General features: G+C 46.5%; 1 protein-coding gene across 1 annotated transcript in view; it reads right to left on the reverse strand.

Annotated features, from left to right (window-relative positions):
* Window positions 1-275: 275 nt before the first annotated feature.
* Window positions 276-27,726, reverse strand: part of AIF1 (allograft inflammatory factor 1) — an 88,344-nt gene continuing 60,893 nt past the window's right edge. Inside the window, exons 5-6 of the mRNA XM_069237155.1 lie at window positions 22,573-22,735; window positions 276-1,242 (exon numbers count right to left, since the gene is read on the reverse strand). Of these exons, the coding sequence (XP_069093256.1) occupies window positions 1,155-1,242; window positions 22,573-22,735 (251 nt within the window). The 3' untranslated portion in view covers window positions 276-1,154. The remainder of the gene's footprint in view (window positions 1,243-22,572; window positions 22,736-27,726) is intronic.

Below are 27,726 nucleotides of genomic sequence, written 5' to 3' on the forward strand. Positions count from 1 at the left end.
CCCATAGGAGACAGTGAACCCTAGAATCTTTTTGCGACTTTTCTTTGGCGACAGTCAGAAGTTTTAAACAGGGGAGGAGTGATCATCAGTTTTGCTACCTTTTATGTTCTTTGGCATAGTATTGAGGTTTTGAGTCTTGATAAGAAATTGTTAAACATGGAAAACGAAGGGCGAAATCACTGCACTTAATGATCGCAAGGTTGTGTGTGGTGAAGGGACAGTCGCCGATTCGAGGAGACAGGCGGTAGTCTGAACTGAAAAAAAATCAAAGGATAAAAAGGCAACCACAACAATTTTATTTTATATTTTTAAACAATTAAAATAGTTTTGGACAACTTCTAGTACCAAACAGCATAAACATAGTACCATCACATCGTCAGAACATCAAGAGTGATGAGATGTCAACTTTGTGCGGTGATAGTTCAGGGGAAAGAGACGTCTTTAAAATCAAAATAATCTGCTGTGCAAAAATGTTCACCTTATTCCATGTAGATGCAGGTTCGGTTTTCATGATAGTCCATGGTCTTGGCCCTGCATGTGTGAACCGGAAGGCGAGTTGGTATGCAACGCTGAACTGCAGTGTGCAATGCATTTACCATCATCGGAGGAGGTGGCTGAGAATCAGGCATGTAGGATAAATATCCACTGAGAGTACAAAAGGTGATGACACCCCTCTCCAGTACCACTGGTGATCACAGGCATGTCACTTTCATGTAGAACCAAAGAAAGCTATGTGGCTTTGATGTAAACATTAAAAAACACAAAAGGTGATGGGTGGCTTGCTTGAAAAAGCGTTTGCCACTAGCAATTGGGAACAGCCAAGCCCAGCCAGCCAGGTCATATCAAGACTGGTCCAGCCTTTCTGAGGCTTATCGGTGAGATGAAGCTGCAACCCTATGGCATAGTAGGCCCTGGCCATTTCCTAGTTGGTTAGACTATGGTAAGCATTCCACCACTCACCTTTTGTTGCTGTTTGTTTTTAAAAAATCCATCCCTGATCCAAGTTGACTTGATATGTCTTGTACCTCTTAACAAGTACTGACCCACACTGGGACAGTCTTTATGGAGCCAGAGTTAAGCAGTCAGCGGCAATCGTGGCTGCAGTGTGCTTCTGGGATATGGATAGGCTTTCAATGCAGGAAGTTGATGGATTCCTAGGGGAGGTCTGAGATGACCTTTTTAGGTGGCGGACCAGCGGGTTTCTCATCTTGCTCTCGTGCTTTCTCTTCGTACATGAGGATGCTGAGAAAGGAACAACAAAGAGAGTGGGTGATTGAGGAAGCAATAGACAGAGGGAGAGAGAAATATAAGGAATTAGTTCTTCAAAGGACTTTAACTCTGAGACAACACCATCTCTCGCACAATAAACCATGTTTCCATCCTATGCGTAACTTTCCCATGGAAGAATAATAGAACATTCTCGTAGGGACAACTTTTCTTGTAGGAACAATGTTTATTACCGCATGGGAGGGTAGTGGTAACCGTGAAGGGTTGCGGTCCTTTATATGATGCTGATGTAACATTTCACCTAGCAAGATGCATGCTGGTGAATGCAATATAGGCAGCATCGTACAACATCACCGGGCTTGAAGCAGAGAAACAGGTGAAGGAAACGGTCAGAAGATAGACCTTTTGCTCTACACCAAGAATCAGGAACTCCATCCCAGCACAGATCTGAGGGGCACCTTCAATCATCCAAGAAGCTCCATGGTGGTTCCTTAAGGAAACAACCTGTTGAGAACTAACCCCTTCTAATGCATAACCCCACATGGTTTCAAATGAAGAGAACCCTCCCAATTGGAAGCTAGTTGTAAGAGCCGTCACTTTGTTATTTCAACACCGTATTATACAGTGCTCATGTGCTTGTTGGCTAGGTTTGTGGTATACAAATACTCAAGAATGCATGCATATACTGGCATTGGAAATGCAGATATGAGGGTTGGTGGGAACAAAAGGTAAGACAGGAATGCTGTGCAAAGTTTTCAAAGGCTAGGGAAAGAAGGGAGCAGGGTAATGGGGTACAAAAAAGGAGAGAGAAGCTGTGATATAAGGATGAGAATGAAAATTAGAAAAGGGAAGAGAAATGATGAAGATAAAAGTGCTGCGAAGAACTAGAGAAGAGAGTGAAAGTACAAGGACACGTCGACACAGGAAGGTATCCGGGCTACAGGACTTCCTAGTCCACAAAGGAACAATGAACCACAAATGTTTGACACCCAAAGTGAACCTGATTACAATTCCAGATCCCGAATTTCTGAAATTCATTTTACTTTATAGTTTCATAATACTGAAATAGATAAGGTGATATCACCCTAGGAAATAACAATCAAAGTTCATTATTTTTGGCTCCGTTTCTTGTCTGAAAAGGCCCTTCCTCTCTTTATGAATTCAAGCTGCATTGCAGACCTTGTTGTTATATGTTAAGAGGAAATAATAATAATACATGTGCACTAGGTGTATATTCCAACATACCGAAATAGAGAATAACTCCGTAAACAAGTTTTTTAAGGCTAGAGGAAAAGAGGATATACCATTTCATCATGGAACACAGAGCCGAATTTAAGAAAAGTGGTGCTGCATCCAATGCGTGCCACTTTTCTTGTACCCCTTAGCGCCCCCTAATGCCACCATGTATGCGCTGTAATTAACATACGGTGCACCATGGTGGTAGTCAGGGAATTAGCATCAAAACGTTTGATGCTAGTTTGGTTCTTTGCAGGAATAGCGCCAATTATTTTTACGATAATCCTGCAAAGCACATCGAGGCCCATCGAAAACAATGGTGAACCTCCTTTTAACGCCTGCTCTGTGTAGGCGTTAAAAATGCCGCAAAGAAATCCTTTAGAATTCATTGCACCATTTTTGCAGACACCCTAATGTGGGAATGCCCCCTTTGGATACATTATGCCTTGCGCAGGCATAATGTGACGCAAGGGGTTACAAAGTGATGCAATGCAAGCTTTGCACCACTTGGAAATATGGCACAGAATTTTTGCCATAATATCGCCACATTAGCGTAATAAAAATGACGCTAATTATAGCAAGTAATGTCTTAAATTGGGAGGGTTTCTAGAAATCCTCTTTCCAGGTGTCATAGAAGTTAGCTTGTTTTACCACTGATATTTCCTTTCTCCCTGACACCTCCTTCAGAGCAAACTGAGTGGAGCTGTTCCCACCGGCTACACCAGTCCTATTTCCCTCCTCTTCATAGACATCCCAACACAAAGAGACCTGGCTCAAATTCCAGGTCACACTGTTCTCAGCCTCAAGAGCATTCTTGAACAGCTTCATGACACAGGACGCTCTGGTGAACTTTGACCAACTTGGAACATCAACCCATATTTTTGTTCGCACCCACTCACCCAAACGTACCATATGGGCTTCCACAGCTTCCCTTTTATCATTATATTTTTTCCTTTTCTCCCGCAACACATACTCCCTTCAGCCATGCTCCACTGACACATCCACTCTGCCCATGTGCCACACTAGCCTTCCTGGAGCCAGGTTTGCATCTGGTTTAAGTCCGGTAAATAGCTTAAACTGTGTTTTTCGTGTGGTTAGATGAGGAGATATTCTGAAAGCTACCTTCTTCTTCCAGCCCAACTCATTGAACTTAGCCAACAGAATTTCTTCCTTAATCATTGTGTTGAATCTTTCAACTATACCATTGTTTTCATGGACAGTACAGGGAATATTTTTTTTATAGTTGATGCCATATTACCTCAAAAAGCTCTCCACTGTTCCTGAGAAAAATTGTACCCAATATTAGTCAATATTGACCTGAGGTAAACCTCTACGGAACACTCTTCACAAGACTTTAATCAGACCGTGAAACTTATGTCGCCCACACATTAAACTTCCAGCTACCTTGAAAATAAGTCTGCCAGAATTAACAGATACAATTTGTCTTGTTCACCCCCTAGGTGGTTTAACATATATTTTGATCATGTTATTGCTAATATGACATTCACTTCAATTCCTGATGGCTCCCTTCACTTCCAAGTTCAAGGAATCCAAACTTATAATTTCCTCAGTCTTTATCCACCCAAATACCCTTCATCAGCCATGACAATTAATCTCTATATGCAATGAAGGGCACTAGCTTAGTTCCTCTACACAACAATCCTCCTTCCCAGCCAGCTCTTCTCAAACTATGCAAAAGTTTTTCAGTTCAGTTCCCAAATGTTTCTTGTCCAACCACCTTTTACAGTTTCAAAGTTTCAGAGAAAGTAATGTTTCGTAACATTTCTGTCCTCCATTCTTCCTCTGTTATTGTCCCACTTGTTACTACATAAATATGCTCCATAACCATAACTCATGCTCCTTCTCACAATCCCCAACTATCTTCTCAGAAACCTATCCCAATAAACAAGCCGCAGCATTGTTCCTGGCTCTGGACACATATTCTAAGGTAACTGGGTATTCCTGCAGACCTACCATGAATTTCCTAATCATTGCTGAGACAGCATCTAACCTTTTCTTTATAAAAAGGTCAGGGCTTTCAGCCAAATCTTACTGTGCACACAACACCCCACAAACATTTCCTGACCATATTATTTGTCCAACTTGCAGCCAGAGCTTCCTTCTCCATTATGGAATAATTTAGCTCAGCACCATTTAGAGGCCTTGATGCATAAGCTTTGACTGCTATTCCTCATTTTATGGAACACACCTGAAAGTCTCTGACACTGTCAGCTTGCACTGGCATCAGGACTCTCTGAAAGACTCAGGAAGCTAAAACCAGTCCAAAAGGCATTCTCGGACATTTTCAGGCTTCCATGGGAGTTATGACCACAATAAAGTCTTGAGACTGTTCATGCACTTTTATCTGGCGGTACGCAGAGGCCACATCTACACTGATAAAATATGTCCCCCTTACAACATAGACAACATATCTGAAATGTTGGGAAAAGGTTACTTGTCTACCACTTTCTTATTACGCATCCTGTGGTCCACACAAGCCAAACTCACACCTGGCCTTTGTGGTCACCTCAACCAGGGCCAACCACTCCCTTGCCTGTAACGTATTATAACCCAGATTTACATTGTTTTTATAATTCTTTACCAACCACATTATGTACATAAGTTCATTATATGAATGTGGGACTTTAAACATACCAAGTCAGACTTAAAAACACCTGGATACAACTTCTCAAAACTGACACTGCATTCCTCAGCAATATGTACTTGTAGTTCAACATTGGGACACTGAAACACTCCCAGTTCCTTTTGATGAGGCCACCAAATTATGTTATCTTTCTTTTAGGTCACATGCAGTTTTCTCACTACTATTCCACCACTACACTTCATAAGTGCTTACAAATAAACTGCCACTGTTATAGCTTTTTCTAGCGTGATCCCTTCAGCCCTTGGTCTGATTACCATTCTGTGTACTTTTATGTGCACTGTTAGAAATAGGGTCTTTGGTTGACAGTCAGGTTACCCACTGTTCAAGCAAGGACCCTCACTCTAGTCAGGGTAAAAGAGAATCACCCTCAGCTAACCCCTGATTACCCCCTTGTTAGCTTTGCAGCGCAGTAGGCTTAACTTCAGAGTGCTAGGTGTAAAGTATTTGTACCAACACACACAGTAACTTAATGAAAACACTACAAAATGACACGACACCAGTTTAGAAAAATAGGAAATATTTATCTAAACAAAACAAGACCAAAACGACAAAAATCCACAATACACAAGTCAAGTTATCAATAAAAATGCAAAAAGAGTCTTTAAGTAGTTTTAAACACACACTAGCGCTGCTAGCCTGAAAATTTACCTGGTGTGCGTCAAAAATAACCCCACACGTGTGGCTGTGCGTCAAAAATAACTCCGCACGGCGTTACGTGAGTCGGAAATCCAGCAGCACGATTATCCGAAATCCCCGCAGCGCAGGTTGTGATCTCCCAGCCTCCATCAGCGAAGCTGCGCGTCGTTTCTCCTGCTCCGTGCGTCGATTCTTCGGTTGCGTTTCCTGCGAGCGTCATTTTCTCAGCTGCAGAGCTGGCGGCGTGTTGTTTTTTCAGCCGCAGATTGGAGTCGCGTCAATCTTTTCCCCGCACAGCGCTCCGTGCGTGGATTTTCTTGTCTTTAGGCTGCCAGCTTCTCCTTTCAGTGTCCCAGGAACTGGATGGGCACCACAGGGCAGAGTAGGAGCCTCTCTAGAGACTCCAGGTGCTGGCAGAGAGAAGTCTTTGCTGTCCCTGAGACTTCAAACAACAGGAGGCAAGCTCTAGATCAAGCCCTTGGAGATTTCTTCTCAAGATGGAAGGCACACAAAGTCCAGTCTTTGCCCTCTTACTCTGGCAGAAGCAGCAATTGCAGGATAGCTCCACAAAGCACAGTCACAGGCAGGGCAGCTCTTCTTCCTCAGCTATTCAGCTCTTCTCTAGGCAGAGGTTCCTCTTGGTTCCAGAAGCGTTTCTAAAGTCTGTGGTTTTGGGTGCCCTTCTTATACCCAATTTCTCCTTTGAAGTAGGCCTACTTCAAAGCAAAGTCTCTTTTGAATGTGAAATCCTGCCTTGCCCAGGCCAGGCCCCAGACACTCACCAGGGGGTTGGAGATTGCATTGTGTGAGGACAGGCACAGCCCTTTCAGGTGTAAATGACCACTCCTCCTCTCCCTCCTAGCACAGACGCCTCATCAGGAAATGCAGACTACACCCCAGCTCCCTTTGTGTCACTGTCTAGTGTGAGGTGCAACCAGCCCAACTGTCAAACTGACCCACACAGGGAATCCACAAACAGACAGAGTCACAGAAATGGTATAAGGAAGAAAATGCTCACTTTCTAAAAGTGGCATTTTCAAACACACAATCTTAAAATCACCTTTACTAAAAGATGTATTTTTAAATTGTGAGCTCAGAGACTCCAAACTCCACATGCCCATCCGCTCCCAAAGGGAATCGACACTTTAATCAGATTTAAAGGTAGCCCCCATGTTAGCCTATGAGAGAGACAGGCCTTGCAACAGTGAAAAACGAATTTAGCAATATTTCACTGTCAGGACATATAAAACACATTACTATATGTCCTACCTTAACCATACACTGCACCCTGCCCTTGTGGCTACCTAGGGCCTACCTTAGGGGTGTCTTACATGTAAGAAAAGGGAAGGTTTAGGCCTGGCAAGTGGGTACACCTGCCAAGTCGAATTTACAGTTAAAACTGCACACACAGACACTGCAGTGGCAGGTCTGAGATGTGATTACAGAGCTACTTATGTGGGTGGCACAACCAGTGCTGCAGGCCCACTAGTAGCATTTGATTTACAGGCCCTGGCACCTCTAGTGCACCTTACCAGGGACTTACTAGCAAATCAAATATGCCAATCATGGGTAAACCAATCAACCATACAATTCACACAGAGAGCATATGCACATTAGCACTGGTTAGCAGTGGTAAATTGCTCAGAGTACAAAAACCAACAGCAACAGGTCAGAAAACATAGGAGTCAGGAGGCAAAAAGATTGGGGATGACCCTGCAGAAAATAAAAAGTCCAACATGCCCCATAGCATTTTGGTTGTTTTAATCTTTTGAGGAGATGGACACACATAAGCAATAATGGATCCTATATTTTCCCTTCCTTCTATTTTCACCAAGTCTGAAGAATATGTACCTCCTTTGTTAATGGGCTGCCACACAATTTGGTCTTGTCTCACCTCCTCCACCTCCCTAACTTGTCCCACAATCCTACAACAGTTCATGAAATTATCTTTCCTTCCACATTAGATGCACATGGCCATTGCAGCAAATCAATCTTTACTGCTTGCCATGTGACCCAACAGGCCATAGTGGTACTGGTGTCCTTTTAATTTTATTTCCTTGTCTCTACCGCTCTCATCCTTCCTCACAACCAAAGCATTGACATCCATTCTCTTCAAATTATTTTTCTTCAACTCATCAACACACACCATCTACTCTTTTTGGAACCAGTAGAACATCACTCAGGTGGTTTGTCATTCCTCCCGTACTATCTCAACGGCAGTTAGTTCCTAAAGCATTCATGTGCTAAAGCGCCAAACTAGCAGGTCACTGCTAACTTCCTAAGTGCAGTTACAAATTCCTCCCCTCTTTCTCCCTCACCCTGCATTCTCCTTTCAGACCTAATGCTGCCTCCTGTTCTAATTCCATAAAGTAATCTAGAATTATTTTTCATCTGCATAAAGACAGCGCCACAAAAGTGATACCCCCTCCAAATTCACTCCACAAATTCCTCCAAAATTATGGAAGACTTTTTTCCATGTGTCCACCATAGTGGTAGCTCTCCTGGACGATTGGAGGAAAAGGGTGGCAGATGCCATTTTGTATCTAGCTTTTGCAATGGTAATTAGTTAGGTCCATATTAAATATGAGGTAACAATTGCAACCTTCTCCTTGTGGTTTACAAATGCGGTATGACGACATACATTCAGAAACAACTTGAAGAATTTAAGCCAGTTTTTACTAAAATTCACAAACAAAAAGTTACTCCCGGGACAATGATATTCCTCAAACCAATGTATGCGATTGTATGAAAACAAACCTGATGAAGGTAAAAGAATTGATTAACAATACTTAACATCCCGTTCCTCCCCATCTAGAAGCGGTCAATAATATTCAATTTCTTCCCCTTAAGTGCAGGTCAACACTTTGAGATGGAAGCCTGTCATGTAGCTTCAAACAGCCTAAGGGGAAAAAATAAAGTGCCCCGGTGACTGTTTATGAGGGCAGGTGGGAAGGATGTTAAGGGTGTGCCTGTAACCCCCTGTCTTCAAAGCAAGCAAACTGAAACCAGTTTTGGTCTGCCTGTCACCTTATAATGTGGCTGCCTTTGCCTAGAAATATTGCCATCTCTGAAAACTACTGCTCTTGCTTCATCGATACGTTGTCCATCAGTTCCCGATTCACAAGTCTGCTTCAATACCTTCAATATCTTCCTACGGCTTCCTCCATTCTCTAGACTTTGTCTGTTCAAGGGGATGCACAACATCCATCACTTTGTTAGTCAATTCATGCTGAATCTATAAGATGCTGTTTCTGTAGTACAGTGTCAATTTCCCAGGACTCGGAGATAGACACTTCTCATGTTCCCATGGACTGACATGGCTGTCTTGCTTGTGCCTAAGGCTTTCATTATGAGTGGCCAGGAAAATTGATGGGTATGTCCCCATCTCTGGAGGTACTGGTACCAGGGATACTGATAACTCTGTGGATAGGGAAAATCCGACCCTTTATGATTGGACCATGAGGATCCACTAAGAAATGGGAAATTACCTGGAAAATCCGTAATTCTGGGTCAGATTCCCCTGGTAATTCCTCATTCCCCCATCTCCCGACTTTCAAACAGAGAATTTGGATACTTTCAACAGCTGAAATCTCCAAGTGAAAGCAAAGAGATCTACAGTGTTCTTGTGGATCTCACAATTCTGAGGAGACCAGTAGCTGCTGTGCCCGCTCCATTAAAAATAAGAGGTCACTGGTAATGAGGACCCAAATCTACTTTGTCTCCTTCAGCGCTTAATCTTCCGCCTTTCCTTTTTGCTCTCAGTAAATGTCTAATGCAGATAACTAAGCGCTGGGCTAAAAAAATAAGTGCCAATGCCCCGCCCCTCCACCTGCTCAAATTAAGCACTGGTCTCTTTACTTGTTGTTCAGTGATATGCTGCATGCATTTGTTGGTTCTGATGGGCATCTGAGTTGGGAATGGGGGGGGTGGTTCTAGCTGTGATCATTTACAACTGCTCCTAGCCTTATCAGACAGAGGAAGCTGATGAAAGCCAGTTATGTGTGCCAGGAACAGCTGTAACATAAAGTCGGAGAGTTCACAAGACGCTCTGCAGGTGTCATAACTTGCGTCAAGTAAGAATCGCCGGGAGCCCGTCTGGAACACGGATCTAGTTTAATGATTGATCTGAGATCCATCTAGATCAGTGGTTCACAACCTTTTGACTTCTGTGGAACCCCAGTTTATTAGTACTGGAAAACCAGGGACCCCCACTGAATCATTATTGGAATCAGGGGTGTAGGAAGTTGGCTCTGTATGTGCTATTTCAAAGTAAGGAATAGCATGCACAGAGTCCAAGGGTTCCCCTTAGAGGTAAAATAGTGGTAAAAAGAGATAATACTAATGCTCTATTTTGTGGTTGTGTGGTCGAGCAGTAGGCTTATCCAAGGAGTAGTGTTAAGCATTTGTTGTACATACACATAGACAATAAATGAGGTACACACACTCAGAGACAAATCCAGCCAATAGGTTTTGTTATAGAAAAATATCTTTTCTTAGTTTATTTTAAGAACCACAGGTTCAAATTTAACATGTAATATCTTGTTTGAAAGGAACTTTGAATCATTTCAATTGCATGTATACTTTTCAAGTTATTCACAAATAGCTACTTTAAAAGTGGACACAGTGCAATTTTCACAGTTCCTGGGGGAGGTAAGTTTTTGTTAGTTTTACCAGGTAGGTAAGACACTTACAGGGTTCAGTTCTTGGTCCAAGGTAGCCCACCGTTGGGGGTTCAGAGCAACCCCAAAGTTACCACACCAGCAGCTCAGGGCCGGTCAGGTGCAGAGTTCAAAGTGGTGCCCAAAACGCATAGGCTTCAATGGAGAGAAGGGGGTGCCCCGGTTCCGGTCTGCTTGCAGGTAAGTACCCGCGTCTTCGGAGGGCAGACCAGGGGGGTTTTGTAGGGCACCGGGGGGGACACAAGCCCACACAGAAATTTCACCCTCAGCGGCGCGGGGGCGGCCGGGTGCAGTGTTAGAACAAGCGTCGGGTTCACAATGTAAGTTAATGAGAGATCAAGGGATCTCTTCCGCGCTGCAGGCAGGCAAGGGGGGTCTTCCTCGGGGAAACCTCCACTTGGGCAAGGGAGAGGGACTCCTGGGGGTCACTTCTGCAGTGAAAGTCCGGTCCTTCAGGTCCTGGGGGCTGCGGGTGCAGGGTCTTTTCCAGGCGTCGGGACTTAGGTTTCAGAGAGTCGCGGTCAGGGGAAGCCTCGGGATTCCCTCTGCAGGCGGCGCTGTGGGGGCTCAGGGGGGACAGGTTTTGGTACTCACAGTCGTAGAGTAGTCCGGGGGTCCTCCCTGAGGTGTTGGTTCTCCACCAGCCGAGTCGGGGTCGCCGGGTGCAGTGTTGCAAGTCTCACGCTTCTTGCGGGGAGTTGCAGGGTTCTTTAAAGCTGCTTCTTGAAACAAAGTTGCAGTCTTTTTGGAGCAGGTCCGCTGTCCTCGGGAGTTTCTTGTCGTCGTCGAAGCAGGGCAGTCCTCAGAGGAGTCAGAGGTCGCTGGTCCCTTTGGAAGGCGTCGCTGGAGCAGAGTTCTTTGGAAGGCAGGAGACAGGCCGGTGAGTTTCTGGAGCCAAGGCAGTTGTTGTCTTCTGGTCTTCCTCTGCAGGGGTTTTCAGCTGGGCAGTCCTTCTTGTTGTTGTTGCAGGAATCTAATTTTCTAGGGTTCAGGGTAGCCCTTAAATACTAAATTTAAGGGCGTGTTTAGGTCTGGGGGGTTAGTAGCCAATGGCTACTAGCCCTGAGGGTGGGTACACCCTCTTTGTGCCTCCTCCCAAGGGGAGGGGGTCACAATCCTAACCCTATTGGGGGAATCCTCCATCTGCAAGATGGAGGATTTCTAAAAGTTAGAGTCATCTCAGCTCAGGATACCTTAGGGGCTGTCCTGACTGGCCAGTGACTCCTCCTTGTTGCTTTCTTTGTTCCCTCCAGCCTTGCCGCCAAAAGTGGGGGCCGTGGCCGGAGGGGGCGGGCAACTCCACTAAGCTGGAGTGCCCTGCTGGGCTGTGACAAAGGGGTGAGCCTTTGAGGCTCACCGCCAGGTGTTACAGCTCCTGCCTGGGGGAGGTGTTAGCATCTCCACCCAGTGCAGGCTTTGTTACTGGCCTCAGAGTGACAAAGGCACTCTCCCCATGGGGCCAGCAACATGTCTCTAGTGTGGCAGGCTGCTGGAACTAGTCAGCCTACACAGACAGTCGGTTAAGTTTCAGGGGGCACCTCTAAGGTGCCCTCTGGGGTGTATTTTGCAATAAAATGTACACTGGCATCAGTGTGCATTTATTGTGCTGAGAAGTTTGATACCAAACTTCCCAGTTTTCAGTGTAGCCATTATGGTGCTGTGGAGTTCGTGTTTGACAGACTCCCAGACCATATACTCTTATGGCTACCCTGCACTTACAATGTCTAAGGTTTTGTTTAGACACTGTAGGGGTACCATGCTCATGCACTGGTACCCTCACCTATGGTATAGTGCACCCTGCCTTAGGGCTGTAAGGCCTGCTAGAGGGGTGACTGACCTATACTTGCATAGGCAGTGAGAGGCTGGCATGGCACCCTGAGGGGAGTGCCATGTCGACTTACTCGTTTTGTTCTCACTAGCACACACAAGCTGGCAAGCAGGGTGTCTGTGCTGAGTGAGAGGTCTCCAGGGTGGCATAAGACATGCTGCAGCCCTTAGAGACCTTCCTTGGCATCAGGGCCCTTGGTACTAGAGGTACCAGTTACAAGGGACTTATCTGGATGCCAGGGTCTGCCAATTGTGGATACAAAAGTACAGGTTAGGGAAAGAACACTGGTGCTGGGGCCTGGTTAGCAGGCCTCAGCACACTTTCAATTGTAAACATAGCATCAGCAAAGGCAAAAAGTCAGGGGGCAACCATGCCAAGGAGGCATTTCCTTACACAACCCCCCCCCCAAACGAAAGAGGATGAGACTAACCTTTCCCAAGAGAGTCTTCATTTTCTAAGTGGAAGAACCTGGAAAGGCCATCTGCATTGGCATGGGCAGTCCCAGGTCTGTGTTCCACTATAAAGTCCATTCCCTGTAGGGAGATGGACCACCTCAACAGTTTAGGATTTTCACCTTTCATTTGCATCAGCCATTTGAGAGGTCTGTGGTCAGTTTGAACTAGGAAGTGAGTCCCAAAGAGGTATGGTCTCAGCTTCTTCAGGGACCAAACCACAGCAAAGGCCTCCCTCTCAATGGCACTCCAACGCTGCTCCCTGGGGAGTAACCTCCTGCTAATGAAAGCAACAGGCTGGTCAAGGCCATCATCATTTGTTTGGGACAAAAGTGCCCCTATCCCATGTTCAGAGGCATCTGTCTGCACAATGAACTGCTTAGAATAATCTGGAGCTTTTAGAACTGGTGCTGAGCACATTGCTTGTTTCAGGGTGTCAAAGGCCTGTTGGCATTCCACAGTCCAGTTCACTTTCTTGGGCATTTTCTTCGAGGTGAGTTCAGTGAGGGCTGTCACAATGGATCCATATCCCTTCACAAACCTCCTGTAGTACCCAGTCAAGCCAAGGAATGCCCTGACTTGAGTCTGGGTTTTTGGAGCTACCCAGTCCAGAATAGTCTGGATCTTGGGTTGGAGTGGCTGAACTTGGCCTCCACCTACAAGGTGGCCCAAGTAAACCACAGTTCCCTGCCCTATCTGGCATTTGGATGCCTTGATAGAGAGGCCTGCAGATTGCAGAGCCTTCAAAACCTTCTTCAGGTGGACCAGGTGATCCTGCCAGGTGGAGCTAAAGACAGCAATATCATCAAGATAAGCTGTGCTAAAGGACTCCAAGCCAGCAAGGACTTGATTCACCAACCTTTGGAAGGTGGCAGGGGCATTCTTTAAACCAAAGGGCATAACAGTAAACTGATAATGCCCATCAGGTGTGGAGAATGCTGTTTTCTCTTTTGCTCCAGGTGCCATTTTTATTTGCCAGTACCCTGCTGTCAAGTCAAAGGTACTTAAGAATTTGGCAGCACCTAATTTATCTATGAGCTCATCAGCTCTAGGAATTGGATGAGCATCTGTCTTGGTGACAGAATTGAGCCCTCTGTAATCCACACAAAACCTCATCTCTTTCTTTCCATCTTTGGTGTGAGGTTTGGGGACTAAGACCACTGGGCTAGCCCAGGGGCTGTCAGAGCGCTCAATTACTCCCAATTCCAGCATCTTGTGGACTTCCACCTTGATGCTTTCCTTAACATGGTCAGACTGTCTAAAGATTTTGTTCTTGACAGGCATGCTGTCTCCTGTGTCCACATCATGGGTACACAGGTGTGTCTGACCAGGGGTTAAGGAGAAGAGTTCAGGAAACTGTTGTAGGACTCTCCTACAATCAGCTTGCTGTTGGCCAGAGAGGGTGTCTGAGTAGATCACTCCATCTACTGAGCCATCTTTTGGGTCTGATGACAGAAGATCAGGGAGAGGTTCACTCTCTGCCTCCTGATCCTCATCTGTTACCATCAACAGATTTACATCAGCCCTGTCATGGAAGAGCTTAAGGCGGTTCACATGGATCACCCTCTTGGGGCTCCTGCTTGTGCCCAGGTCCACCAGGTAGGTGACCTGACTCTTCCTTTCTAGCACTGGGTAAGGGCCACTCCATTTGTCCTGGAGTGCCCTGGGAGCCACAGGCTCCAGAACCCAGACTTTCTGCCCTGGTTGGAACTCAACCAGTGCAGCCTTTTGGTCATACCAAAACTTCTGGAGCTGTTGGCTGGCCTCAAGGTTTTTGGTTGCCTTTTCCATGTACTCTGCCATTCTAGAGCGAAGGCCAAGTACATAGTCCACTATGTCTTGTTTAGGCTCATGAAGAGGTCTCTCCCAGCCTTCTTTAACAAGAGCAAGTGGTCCCCTTACAGGGTGGCCAAACAGAAGTTCAAAGGGTGAGAATCCTACTCCCTTCTGTGGCACCTCTCTGTAAGCAAAAAGCAGACATGGCAAGAGGACATCCCATCTCCTTTTGAGTTTTTCTGGGAGCCCCATGATCATGCCTTTTAATGTCTTGTTGAATCTCTCAACTAAGCCATTAGTTTGTGGATGGTATGGTGTAGTGAATTTGTAAGTCACTCCACACTCATTCCACATGTGTTTTAGGTATGCTGACATGAAGTTGGTACCTCTGTCAGACACCACCTCCTTAGGGAAACCCACTCTGGTAAAGATACCAATGAGGGCCTTGGCTACTGCAAGGGCAGTAGTCGACCTAAGGGGAATAGCTTCAGGATACCTAGTAGCATGATCCACTACTACTAGGATGTACATATTTCCTGAGGCTGCGGGAGGTTCCAGTGGACCAACTATGTCCACACCCACTCTTTCAAAGGGGACCCCCACCACTGGAAGTGGAATGAGGGGGGCCTTTGGGTGCCCACCTGTCTTACCACTGGATTGACAGGTGGGGCAGGAGAGGCAAAACTCCTTAACCTTCTGGGACATATTGGGCCAGTAGAAGTGGTTGACTAACCTCTCCGACGTCTTGGTTTGTCCCAAATGCCCAGCAAGGGGAATATCATGGGCTAAGGTCAGAATAAACTCTCTGAACGACTGAGGCACTACCACTCTCCTAGTGGCACCAGGTTTGGGGTCTCTGGCCTCAGTGTACAGGAGTCCATCTTCCCAATAGACCCTATGTGTTCCATTTTTCTTGCCCTTGGACTCTTCAGCAGCTTGCTGCCTAAGGCCTTCAAGAGAGGGACAGGTCTCTTGTCCCTTACACAGCTCCTCCCTTGAGGGTCCCCCTGGGCCTAAGAGCTCAACCTGATAAGGTTCAAGTTCCAAAGGCTCAGTTCCCTCAGAGGGCAGAACTTCTTCCTGAGAAGAGAGGTTCCCTTTTTCTGACTGTGTTGCAGTTGGTTTCCCAACTGACTTTCCTTTTCTCTTGGTAGGCTGGGCCATTTTTCCAGACTCCAGCTCTACTTTTTCACCCTGTGCCTTGCATTGTGCTCTTGTTTTTACACACACCAGTTCAGGGATACCCAGCATGGCTGCATGGGTTTTTAGTTCTACCTCAGCCCATGCTGAGGACTCCAGGTCATTTCCAAGCAGACAGTCTACTGGGATGTTTGAGGAGACCACCACCTGTTTCAGGCCATTGACCCCTCCCCATTCTAAAGTTACCATTGCCATGGGATGTGCTTTAGTCTGATTGTCAGCGTTGGTGACTGTATAAGTTTTTCCAGTCAGTTATTGGCCAGGGGAAACCAGTTTCTCTGTCACCATGGTGACACTGGCACCTGTATCCCTCAGGCCCTCTACACTTGTCCCATTAATAAAGAGCTGCTGCCTGTATTTTTGCATGTTAGGCGGCCAGGCAGCTAGTGTGGCTAAATCCACCCCACCCTCAGAGACTAGAGTAGCTTCAGTGTGGACCCTGATTTGCTCTGGGCACACTGTTGATCCCACTTGGAGACTAGCCATTCCAGTGTTACCTGGATTGGAGTTTGGAGTGGAACTTTTCTTGGGACAGGCCTTGTCTCCAGTTTGGTGTCCAGACTGACTACAGTTTCGACACCAGGCCTTTTTGGGATCAAAGTTTTTACCCTTGTACCCAGGATTGTTTTGTGAAGAGGCTCTGGGCCCACCCTCCTGTGCAGGTTTTTGGGGGCCTGTAGAAGACTCTTTACTATTTTTATTTTTGGCTGTCTCACCACCTTTCCCCTGGGGAGGTTTTGTGACCCCTTTCTTTTGGTCACCCCCTGTGGAAGTTTTGGACACCCTTGTCTTGACCCAATGGTCCGCCTTCTTTCCCAATTCTTGGGGAGAAATTGGTCCTAGGTCTACCAGATGCTGATGCAGTTTATCATTGAAACAATTACTTAACAGGTGTTCTTTCACAAATAAATTGTACAGCCCATCATAATTACTTACACCACTGCCTTGAATCCAACCATCTAGTGTTTTTACTGAGTAGTCTACAAAGTCAACCCAGGTCTGGCTCGAGGATTTTTGAGCCCCCCTGAATCTAATCCTATACTCCTCAGTGGAGAATCCAAAGCCCTCAATCAGGGTACCCTTCATGAGGTCATAAGATTCTGCATCTTTTCCAGAGAGTGTGAGGAGTCTATCCCTACACTTTCCTGTGAACATTTCCCAAAGGAGAGCACCCCAGTGAGATCTGTTCACTTTTCTGGTTACACAAGCCCTCTCAAAAGCTGTGAACCATTTGGTGATGTCATCACCATCTTCATATTTAGTTACAATCCCTTTGGGGATTTTCAACATGTCAGGAGAATCTCTGACCCTATTTATGTTGCTGCCACCATTGATGGGTCCTAGGCCCATCTCTTGTCTTTCCCTCTCTATGGCTAGGATCTGTCTTTCCAAAGCCAATCTTTTGGCCATCCTGGCTAACTGGATGTCCTCTTCACTGGGGTTATCCTCAGTGATTTCAGAGTTGTTGGTCCCTCCTGTGAGGGAACCAGCATCTCTGACTATTATTTGTGGAGTCAGGGCTTGAGTAGCCCTGCTCTCCCTAAGTAGGACTGGAGGGGGGGAATTTCCCTCCAAGTCACTATCTTCATCCTCTGAGTTGCCACCCTCAGAGGGGTTGGCCTTTTCAAACTCTGCCAAAAGCTCCTGGAGCTGTATTTTGGTAGGTTTGGGGCCTATTGTTATTTTCTTTAGTTTACAGAGTGACCTTAGCTCTCTCATCTGTAGATGGAGGTAAGGTGTGGTGTCGAGTTCCACCACAGTCACATCTGTGCTAGACATTTTGCTTCTAAAAGTTGGAATACTTTTTAAGAATCTAAAACTGGTTCTAGAATCTAATTCAAACTTTTACAAACTTTTAAACTCTAAAAGAAATGCTAAACAGGATCTAACACAAGGCCCTAGCAGGTCTTTTAAGAATTTAGAAAACTTTTCAAATTGCAAAAATCAATTTCTAATGACAATTTTGGAATTTGTCGTGTGATCAGGTATTGGCTGAGTAGTCCAGCAAATGCAAAGTCTTGTACCCCACCGCTGATCCACCAATGTAGGAAGTTGGCTCTGTATGTGCTATTTCAAAGTAAGGAATAGCATGCACAGAGTCCAAGGGTTCCCCTTAGAGGTAAAATAGTGGTAAAAAGAGATAATACTAATGCTCTATTTTGTGGTAGTGTGGTCGAGCAGTAGGCTTATCCAAGGAGTAGTGTTAAGCATTTGTTGTACATACACATAGACAATAAATGAGGTACACACACTCAGAGACAAATCCAGCCAATAGGTTTTGTTATAGAAAAATATCTTTTCTTAGTTTATTTTAAGAACCACAGGTTCAAATTTAACATGTAATATCTTGTTTGAAAGGTATTGCAGGTAAGTACATTAGGAACTTTGAATCATTTCAATTGCATGTATACTTTTCAAGTTATTCACAAATAGCTACTTTAAAAGTGGACACAGTGCAATTTTCACAGTTCCTGGGGGAGGTAAGTTTTTGTTAGTTTTACCAGGTAAGTAAGACACTTACAGGGTTCAGTTCTTGGTCCAAGGTAGCCCACCGTTGGGGGTTCAGAGCAACCCCAAAGTTACCACACCAGCAGCTCAGGGCCGGTCAGGTGCAGAGTTCAAAGTGGTGCCCAAAACGCATAGGCTTCAATGGAGAGAAGGGGGTGCCCCGGTTCCGGTCTGCTTGCAGGTAAGTACCCGCGTCTTCGGAGGGCAGACCAGGGGGGTTTTGTAGGGCACCGGGGGGGACACAAGCCCACACAGAAATTTCACCCTCAGCGGCGCGGGGGCGGCCGGGTGCAGTGTTAGAACAAGCGTCGGGTTCGCAATGTAAGTCAATGAGAGATCAAGGGATCTCTTCCGCGCTGCAGGCAGGCAAGGGGGGGCTTCCTCGGGGAAACCTCCACTTGGGCAAGGGAGAGGGACTCCTGGGGGTCACTTATGCAGTGAAAGTCCGGTCCTTCAGGTCCTGGGGGCTGCGGGTGCAGGGTCTTTTCCAGGCGTCTGGACTTAGGTTTCAGAGAGTTGCGGTCAGGGGAAGCCTCGGGATTCCCTCTGCAGGCGGCGCTGTGGGGGCTCAGGGGGGACAGGTTTTGGTACTCACAGTCGTAGAGTAGTCCGGGGGTCCTCCCTGAGGTGTTGGTTCTCCACCAGCCGAGTCGGGGTCGCCGGGTGCAGTGTTGCAAGTCTCACGCTTCTTGCGGGGAGTTGCAGGGTTCTTTAAAGCTGCTTCTTGAAACAAAGTTGCAGTCTTTTTGGAGCAGGTCCGCTGTCCTCGGGAGTTTCTTGTCGTCGTCGAAGCAGGGCAGTCCTCAGAGGAGTCAGAGGTCGCTGGTCCCTTTGGAAGGCGTCGCTGGAGCAGAGTTCTTTGGAAGGCAGGAGACAGGCCGGTGAGTTTCTGGAGCCAAGGCAGTTGTTGTCTTCTGGTCTTCCTCTGCAGGGGTTTTCAGCTGGGCAGTCCTTCTTGTTGTTGTTGCAGGAATCTAATTTTCTAGGGTTCAGGGTAGCCCTTAAATACTAAATTTAAGGGCGTGTTTAGGTCTGGGGGGTTAGTAGCCAATGGCTACTAGCCCTGAGGGTGGGTACACCCTCTTTGTGCCTCCTCCCAAGGGGATGGGGTCACAATCCTAACCCTATTGGGGGAATCCTCCATCTGCAAGATGGAGGATTTCTAAAAGTTAGAGTCACCTCAGCTCAGGACACCTTAGGGGCTGTCCTGACTGGCCAGTGACTCCTCCTTGTTGCTTTCTTTGTTCCCTCCAGCCTTGCCGCCAAAAGTGGGGGCCGTGGCCGGAGGGGGCGGGCAACGCCACTAAGCTGGAGTGCCCTGCTGGGCTGTGACAGAGGGGTGAGCCTTTGAGGCTCACCGCCAGGTGTTACAGCTCCTGCCTGGGGGAGGTGTTAGCATCTCCACCCAGTGCAGGCTTTGTTACTGGCCTCAGAGTGACAAAGGCACTCTCCCCATGGGGCCAGCAACATGTCTCTAGTGTGGCAGGCTGCTGGAACTAGTCAGCCTACACAGACAGTCGGTTAAGTTTCAGGGGGCACCTCTAAGGTGCCCTCTGGGGTGTATTTTGCAATAAAATGTACACTGGCATCAGTGTGCATTTATTGTGCTGAGAAGTTTGATACCAAACTTCCCAGTTTTCAGTGTAGCCATTATGGTGCTGTGGAGTTCGTGTTTGACAGACTCCCAGACCATATACTCTTATGGCTACCCTGCACTTACAATGTCTAAGGTTTTGTTTAGACACTGTAGGGGTACCATGCTCATGCACTGGTACCCTCACCTATGGTATAGTGCACCCTGCCTTAGGGCTGTAAGGCCTGCTAGAGGGGTGACTGACCTATACTTGCATAGGCAGTGAGAGGCTGGCATGGCACCCTGAGGGGAGTGCCATGTCGACTTACTCGTTTTGTTCTCACTAGCACACACAAGCTGGCAAGCAGGGTGTCTGTGCTGAGTGAGAGGTCTCCAGGGTGGCATAAGACATGCTGCAGCCCTTAGAGACCTTCCTTGGCATCAGGGCCCTTGGTACTAGAGGTACCAGTTACAAGGGACTTATCTGGATGCCAGGGTCTGCCAATTGTGGATACAAAAGTACAGGTTAGGGAAAGAACACTGGTGCTGGGGCCTGGTTAGCAGGCCTCAGCACACTTTCAATTGTAAACATAGCATCAGCAAAGGCAAAAAGTCAGGGGGCAACCATGCCAAGGAGGCATTTCCTTACAAGGGGACCCCCCGATGAGTCATTGCTGAAAGCTGGGGACCTAATCTGTTAATATTATTAAATTTTCTAAGCAGTCATGGACCCCCTGAGGAAGCTTTGCGGACCCCTAGGGGTCCCTGGACCACAGGTTGGGAACCACCGATCTAGATCACCTTATATTCCAACACTGCCAGGAGGGGTCGCATAAAAAACTCAGTAGATTCCGTTTTCTTGCCTGACAGATTTGCTTTTTGTGCTTCAAACCTTTGAGTCACAAAAACAATTTTTTGGGTATAATAAATTTGTAATTCGCAGTTCTGAAGTTTATGTATTAACTGGAAAAGTGTTGAAATGCCTGTTAAGTGCTAGAGCATCTCCGGCTCAGGTGTGTAGGTATCACTAGCGCAGCACACGCACTGGCAAAGAGGCCCAGCAGTGTGAGGGCTGCTAACATTTGATTTTACCTCAGAAGAAAAATGCATGTTTGTACATCCTACTGAGGAGAGACAGTGGTATTATGGACTAATTAATTGTATATATCAATCTAGAACTTCAAACTTTGATGGAATCAGACCTATTCTTTTCAGAGTTACAAACACAAGGATTGATGCTAAATGGACTTGCAAATGTTGTTTTTATGCACAGTTCAATCTGTTGTCAGTATTGAATAAAGATTTTGTACATTTATAAACAGCATGACTGTAACATTGTTTAATTTATTTGTACCGAGCATGTTGTTCTAGCAGGTTCTCCCAAAGAAAACCTAGGGCCAGGTCTAGAGCTTTGCGAACGGTTCTCCACCGTTTATCTCTGTACCTTGACAGAAGTCTTTTTCATTGCGGCTCCTGACAAGGTACAAAAAGTTTGCGCGACGGCCGCCGTCAGTTTTGATTGGCGTCCACTAAACTTTAACATTTTAGTTTTTATTTTTTTTTAAACTCCCAAGATGGGAGATTGTTATTGAAAAACAAAAAAACTAATGAACCCCACATCCAAAGCCTTTTTTCCTAGGCGTGAGGGATATTTTTTTCTGTCTCTCAACATCAGGTTTTACCTGGTAGTGAAAGACAGAAAAAAGGGACGTTGCACTGTCCATCCTAAATAGGACTGGCGGTATAATGCCCTTTCCCTGATGGCCCATGCGCCGTTGAAGGAAGTTGCAGTCTGTTGATGGAAAGCTGATGATCCTGCAGCCCTCAATAGGGCCTGCAGCACGTTATAGACAGATCAGTACTCTGTCAGATTTGCGACTGAGTAACCTGTCTGCCTAATTAATAATCACCCCCAAAATGAGCTTCAACAGTCTATGGCTGTCTTTTACTATGCAACAAAATGATGGGGCAGATAGTCTTTGTCTGCATCCAGTGGTGCAGTTGGTGTGTCAGGGGCCCCAGTGCTATGTTTTTTGTATCTTTAGAGTGCACTGCCACCCAGGAGGGTATCTTGGCACTGAGCAGGTGTGTGTGTGCCTGGCCCTGCCCATGATAGGTTGGTGAATTGAAAAGCCAGATCTTCAGTTTCTTTGGAATTCAAGAATAAGAAGGAAGGTAATAAGCCCGTTAGCCGCTGTTTGTACTGTGCAATGCACCAATAATCAGGTTTCAGTGGGCCCCTCCGGCCTCTGGGCCCTGGTGCCACTACAGCTGCTGCACCAATGGAAGCTACGGCCCACCTGCATCAGGGCTCTTGGCAATCTTACTACAGAGATACTTTTGGAGTCTCAAAATTCCGGTCATCTATGCAGACACTGATATCCTAGAACCCTGGATATATCTCCCAAGGAGGATTTTCCACTGCCTTTGCAACCAGCCATGCTGGATTAGTCTGTATCCCAGGCAGTCAGAAACTCCTAATCTTATCTGGCTCATGGCTTGCTGGAAGAAGCCTGGCAGTGCAGGCACTGAACCTCTGGAATACGTTTCCAGAGTTATTGATTCCAACTGGCCACATTTTGGACGCGCTGCATTTAAATGTTTCACCCCTTGCCATCTTCTTACTCCATAGTTAAAGGTTTTCTAAACTGCATCATCTACACAGGCTAGGAAATTATCTATGGGGAGCCCATATCTAAGAGACAGACACTCCTGGCATATGCATGCACATATATGTAATTCGCTACACCATCCCCACGGCCATTCACTCTTCCCTCCACCAAGGCACGTACATCTTGAGTATGGCCGAGCGCTTGCCCAACATCATTCGGACAAAGTCCTGGTACGATATGGTGTCACTGGCTCCGCCGGTCACTTCAGTGATCATCTTCTTCAGCTCCAGGTGCGTCTTGGGGGCACCCAGTTTCTCCAACATCCTCTTCAGCCCCATCATGTCTAAGAAAGGAAATAGAATTTAGCAGAGGAAAGAAGAGATGCAGACATCACAGATGTAGCGTCATAAATGGGAAAAATCCAAAATTCTGAATCTGATTTGGGTCAGTTACTTGGAGCTGACACAACAACACATTTAATCATCTCACAATCCTAACCATGGGGAGACACAGTCATACAAGCTGGGGATTGTACGACGAAACAACGACTTCAAAAACAACTACTGCCTTAACAACGAGGTCGGAACACCGACCTCGTTGATTCTACTAATGATTTTACCACGAATGCCTTAACAACGATATTTCGTTGTAAAGGAATTCCTGATAAAAGCATTAACAATAGGCATCATTCACCCTACATCCCTCACCCCACCCCCCCAACCCCACCCCAAAACCTAAAACCCCCTGACCCCCCACCCACTCCCCAAAACAAAAAACGCCCCACCCCCGAACCCCACCCCAAAACCTAAAACCCCCTGACCTCCCACCCACTCCCCAAAACCAAAAACGCCCCACCACCCAACCCCACCCCAAAACCTAAAACCCCCTGACCCCCCACCCACTCCCCAAAACCAAAAACGCCCCACCCCCCCACCCCACCCCAAAACCTAAAACCCCCTGACCCCCCACCCCTCCCCAAAACCTAAACCCACCACTTACCTTCGCCAACTCCCTTCTTTGTACCTTAACCACGCATGTTCGTTGTTCAGAACATACGTAGTTAAGGCACAAAAAAATTGAGTCGTGGTTAAAAAAAGCGTGGTTGCGCTTTTGTTAACCATGACTTTCGGAAAAAAAAAGTCGTAAAAAAGGATGTTTCCCCAATCTGGGTACATATACAGCAGACAAAGTAGACAAAACCGCTTGTAGAAGCTGCAAGTGTACAGATGCAGCTGATGCTCTTGGAAAAGGTGTGATTAACCATCAGTCATTGATGGGGGATGTAAGTGAGGGTGGGGCATTTGGTGTAGAGATCTAGGTGGCTAATGATCTGAAAAGGGGCAGACCTGCAGGCTTTTGGCCACTCAAAGGCGATCTTGCCAAACATCTCTCCCTCAAGGCCTGCAGCACCAGGGCAAACTGAGGTGGTGGTTCTCTACAATGGTGCAAATGATATGAATTTCAAATCCATAACTCGACCACATAATCTTCTCATACAGGTCAGTGGCTGGGCCGTGCATGCTGGGAGGTGGCAAAGCATGCTGGGGGCATGCTCCTGACATTTTCAATGGTCTCTGACCTACTAAAGAAGAGTGATGCACTTGGTGGAGCAGGGGCATGTCCACGCTTTGTTACACCACATGTCCATCAGTAGCCGCCTTTTGGTTAGTGCCAAGGAGCAAATGAAGGCTTGTAAAGGGAAAAGTGTTAATAACTCCTCAGTTCAGTTCAACATTTTCACCAGGTGCAGCACCGAGGAGGTGACTGCACACCCCGTATGCATTCAAAAGCTTTCCAAAGAGGTTGGCACCTTTATGCCTGTCAAGAGAATAGTTACATAGGCTGCGGCTGGGCTCCTCCAAATAACTATCATGTAGTACATGATGGTTCCTTCTCAGTATGTGAAAAACCAAAGCACTAACACAAATAGCAGGTCTCGAAGTGACAGCAACAGGACATTCAGGGTGCCGGGGTGCAAAATCACACAAGTGAGAATGAAGTGAGAAGTTGCATAGTCACTCAATCATCCACCTATAAATTCCCCTCAGTGAGTCAGTGACTATTCTCTGCATGTCACTCATGAATTAACATTACATGTCCTGTGAGCAATGGAAGCTTGCACTAGTCTGCCCTGCTGGATCTGGTCTGCGGGGTATGGAAGATTGTACTTGCTGCTTTCTGTCAGATAGGGAAGCTTGCACTAGTCTGCCCTGCTGGATCTGGTCTGCGGGGTATGGAAGATTGTACTTGCTGCCTTCTGTCAGATAGGGAAGCTTGCACTAGTCTGCCCTGCTGGATCTGGTCTGCGGGGTATGGAAGATTGTACTTGCTGCCTTCTGTCAGATAGGGAAGCTTGCACTAGTCTGCCTGGCTGGACCGGGTCTGCGGGGAATGGAAGATTGTACTTGCTGCCTTCTGTCAGATAGGGAAGCTTGCACTAGTCTGCCCTGCTGGATCTGGTCTGCAGGGAATGGAAGATTGTACTTGCTGCTTTCTGTCAGATAGGGAAGCTTGCACTAGTCTGCCCTGCTGGATCTGGTCTGCGGGGTATGGAAGATTGTACTTGCTGCCTTCTGTCAGATAGGGAAGCTTGCACTAGTCTGCCCTGCTGGATCTGGTCTGCGGGGTATGGAAGATTGTACTTGCTGCCTTCTGTCAGATAGGGAAGCTTGCACTAGTCTGCCTGGCTGGACCGGGTCTGCAGGGAATGGAAGATTACACTTGCTGCTTTCTGTCAGATAGGGAAGCTTGCACTAGTCTGCCCTGCTGGACCGGGTCTGCAGGGAATGGAAGATTACACTTGCTGCTTTCTGTCAGATAGGGAAGCTTGCACTAGTCTGCCTGGCTGGACCGGGTCTGCAGGGAATGGAAGATTGTACTTGCTGCTTTCTGTGCGAGAGGGGAGTTTGCTTTGCTATTTCAATGCTGCACCCTCTCTGTGAAAAAGCAAAACTTGTACTCCTGCTGCACAATTTGTACCGGTCCTATAATGTGGGAAATGTGTGGTTCGTTTGCCCTATCTGTACCTATCCTTTGAAGGGGGGAGGGTTCTTCTGAGGAAGGGTTGTTTCCACTGTTGTTCCCCCATTTTATGAAAAAAAATAAAGGATATAGTGAATGTACTTACATGCCATGCCCAGTGGATCAGGGAACTATTTCACAGTATAGATCTGAGGAAGGTGCCTGAACCATAGGGGCAGTATTGGAGCTCTAAAACATGTCAATGAAAAAGGGAAGCAGGGTCCACCATGAACCTCCTGTTTTTAATCCTGTGGTAGGGAGACACTGGTAGAAACATATATGGCTCCCCCACACATAATTTTAATATATATTTGAGTTTGATTAAGGGAGAGCATGGATAGGAAGTTTACCCAAATAATAGAACTCAAAACAGCTGTAGGCTTGGATGCTTCACAGGCCTATATGTGCAACCCAGTGATAAAGCACACCGCTGTACATAGGTGAGGGTTCATCATCCTATGTGAGTGCACAAATGTATGGTAATTCCATGAGAATGAGAATTCCATTGACTGTTTCTCCCACAAGTGTTCTTCTTTTTGTATGTTTATGACTGTTAAAGGAGGGGGTATAGCAGTCCTTTAGCTGCTCTCACTCCCACTTTAGTGTTAGCTACCTGTGTTGCACCAGTGAGGGCCGTGTGAAGTTCCTTCTGCTACTCCATCTGTTCTTTACTTATATGTTGCCCTTGCACATTTGTTTTGTTGTTAAGCTTGGTATAAAACGTCTCACTGAACAAGACACAACTATTTGCATTGCTAAAAGTTTGGTTTGATGCGTGAGGTGTGGAACAAGCAGTTTTTAAAAATTGACTCAATAACCTTTTTTTTTACTTTTTGAAACATAAATGGCAGGGGACTCCATATCATGTATAATACTTCAGTTTTTTTCTAGAATATTAGCCAACATCACTTTGCATACTGGGATTTTGAGCCCATAATAACTCTGTTAAAACATAACTATGACCAGCACAATGCAACACACTGCTGGCTGACACGTTAAGCGTGACTGATAGTATGAAATGTCCCAGTACCTTTCAGTAGAACTCTAATGGAAAATGAAATTCAGTTCCATGTCTTTTTGCTTATTTTTTCCCTATAGACAATGAAGGGATAAACAGCCCTACGGCTGAGTGGGCGGAAAGAGTCTTGCACATGTGGATGCAATCATCTCTAGAGGTTGGTGGTATTTAGGTGGAGCGCCTGCAACACCATTGTGATGCACCCTGCATGGATAGGTGCAGCACGAGCTTCAGGTGCCAGTGCGCGAGGATCACCAGTGCCGCTTCTCACTGTGGCTCGCCACCAGGACGTGGCATGAAGGGCAGTAGCACGGGAATTCCCTGCAGGTAGCCCACATGTCTCACCTACTTCCTTCCTTGAGCTTGGGGCAGCAGGCCCAGAGTGCAGGGAGAGCATCGCTTCATTGACAGGTGGCTGCCAGTTGCCCCCATCTCCTGCTTTCTGACCAGCTGTACGAGGTACATGGAAGGCAGAGGCCTGAGTGAGTGAGAAACAAGGTACCTTGCAGATCCCACATAATACTCATCATTCTATTCAAGGATGAAGGGCAGATATCTCATTGTGAGCTTCCTCCGCCCACCCCTGATCATGGTAGCTTGAGGTGCTCAGATGGTAGGTGTCTGCACAGGAGGGATCCTTGCCTACAAGGTGCCCTCCATTCCAGAGGCAAGCAGACAAGCAGGTCTAGGAGTAAAGAAGCCACCAGGTCGCTCCACTCCTTGCTTTCTCCCTTGCCGCAGGAAAGCGCAGGGGTAGAGAGGAACCACTTGTCGCTTTTAGCTGGATGCACCTAGGTGTATGAATGGGCACCTTGCGTAAAGTGGAAAAATCAAGGCAACTCAGCACATGAAGACAGCTCATGGAGTATAGAATGTGAGTGAAGTGCATGAGATATGTTGGCAACAAATGGCAAATGATAGTTTGACATGTAAGTCTTCCACGGGCAGATTAATCTTCTGTACCTACACATATGATGACTGTAACTGGGCATGTGAGTCTGCTTCACCTGAGCCTGACAGCTGTACGTGGGTGTGTGCCTGCTGTACCTGGGCATAGGAAGGCTTTATCTGAGCATTTGTGCCTGCTGTTACTGGGTGTAAGAAATTTATATCTGCCTAAGTGAGTCAGTTGTACTGGAACATATTATGTCTGTAACTTGACAGGCGAGTCTGCAGTATCTGCAAATATTATGGCTGTATCTATGCATGACAGTTTACTGTATTAAGCTATATGATGTCAGTAACTGTGTAGGCAAGTCTGCTGTACTTGGGAATTTAATGGCTATACTGCACAT

This window comes from Pleurodeles waltl, chromosome 6 (assembly GCF_031143425.1).
Source record: "Pleurodeles waltl isolate 20211129_DDA chromosome 6, aPleWal1.hap1.20221129, whole genome shotgun sequence".
Classification (NCBI taxonomy): domain Eukaryota; kingdom Metazoa; phylum Chordata; class Amphibia; order Caudata; family Salamandridae; genus Pleurodeles; species Pleurodeles waltl.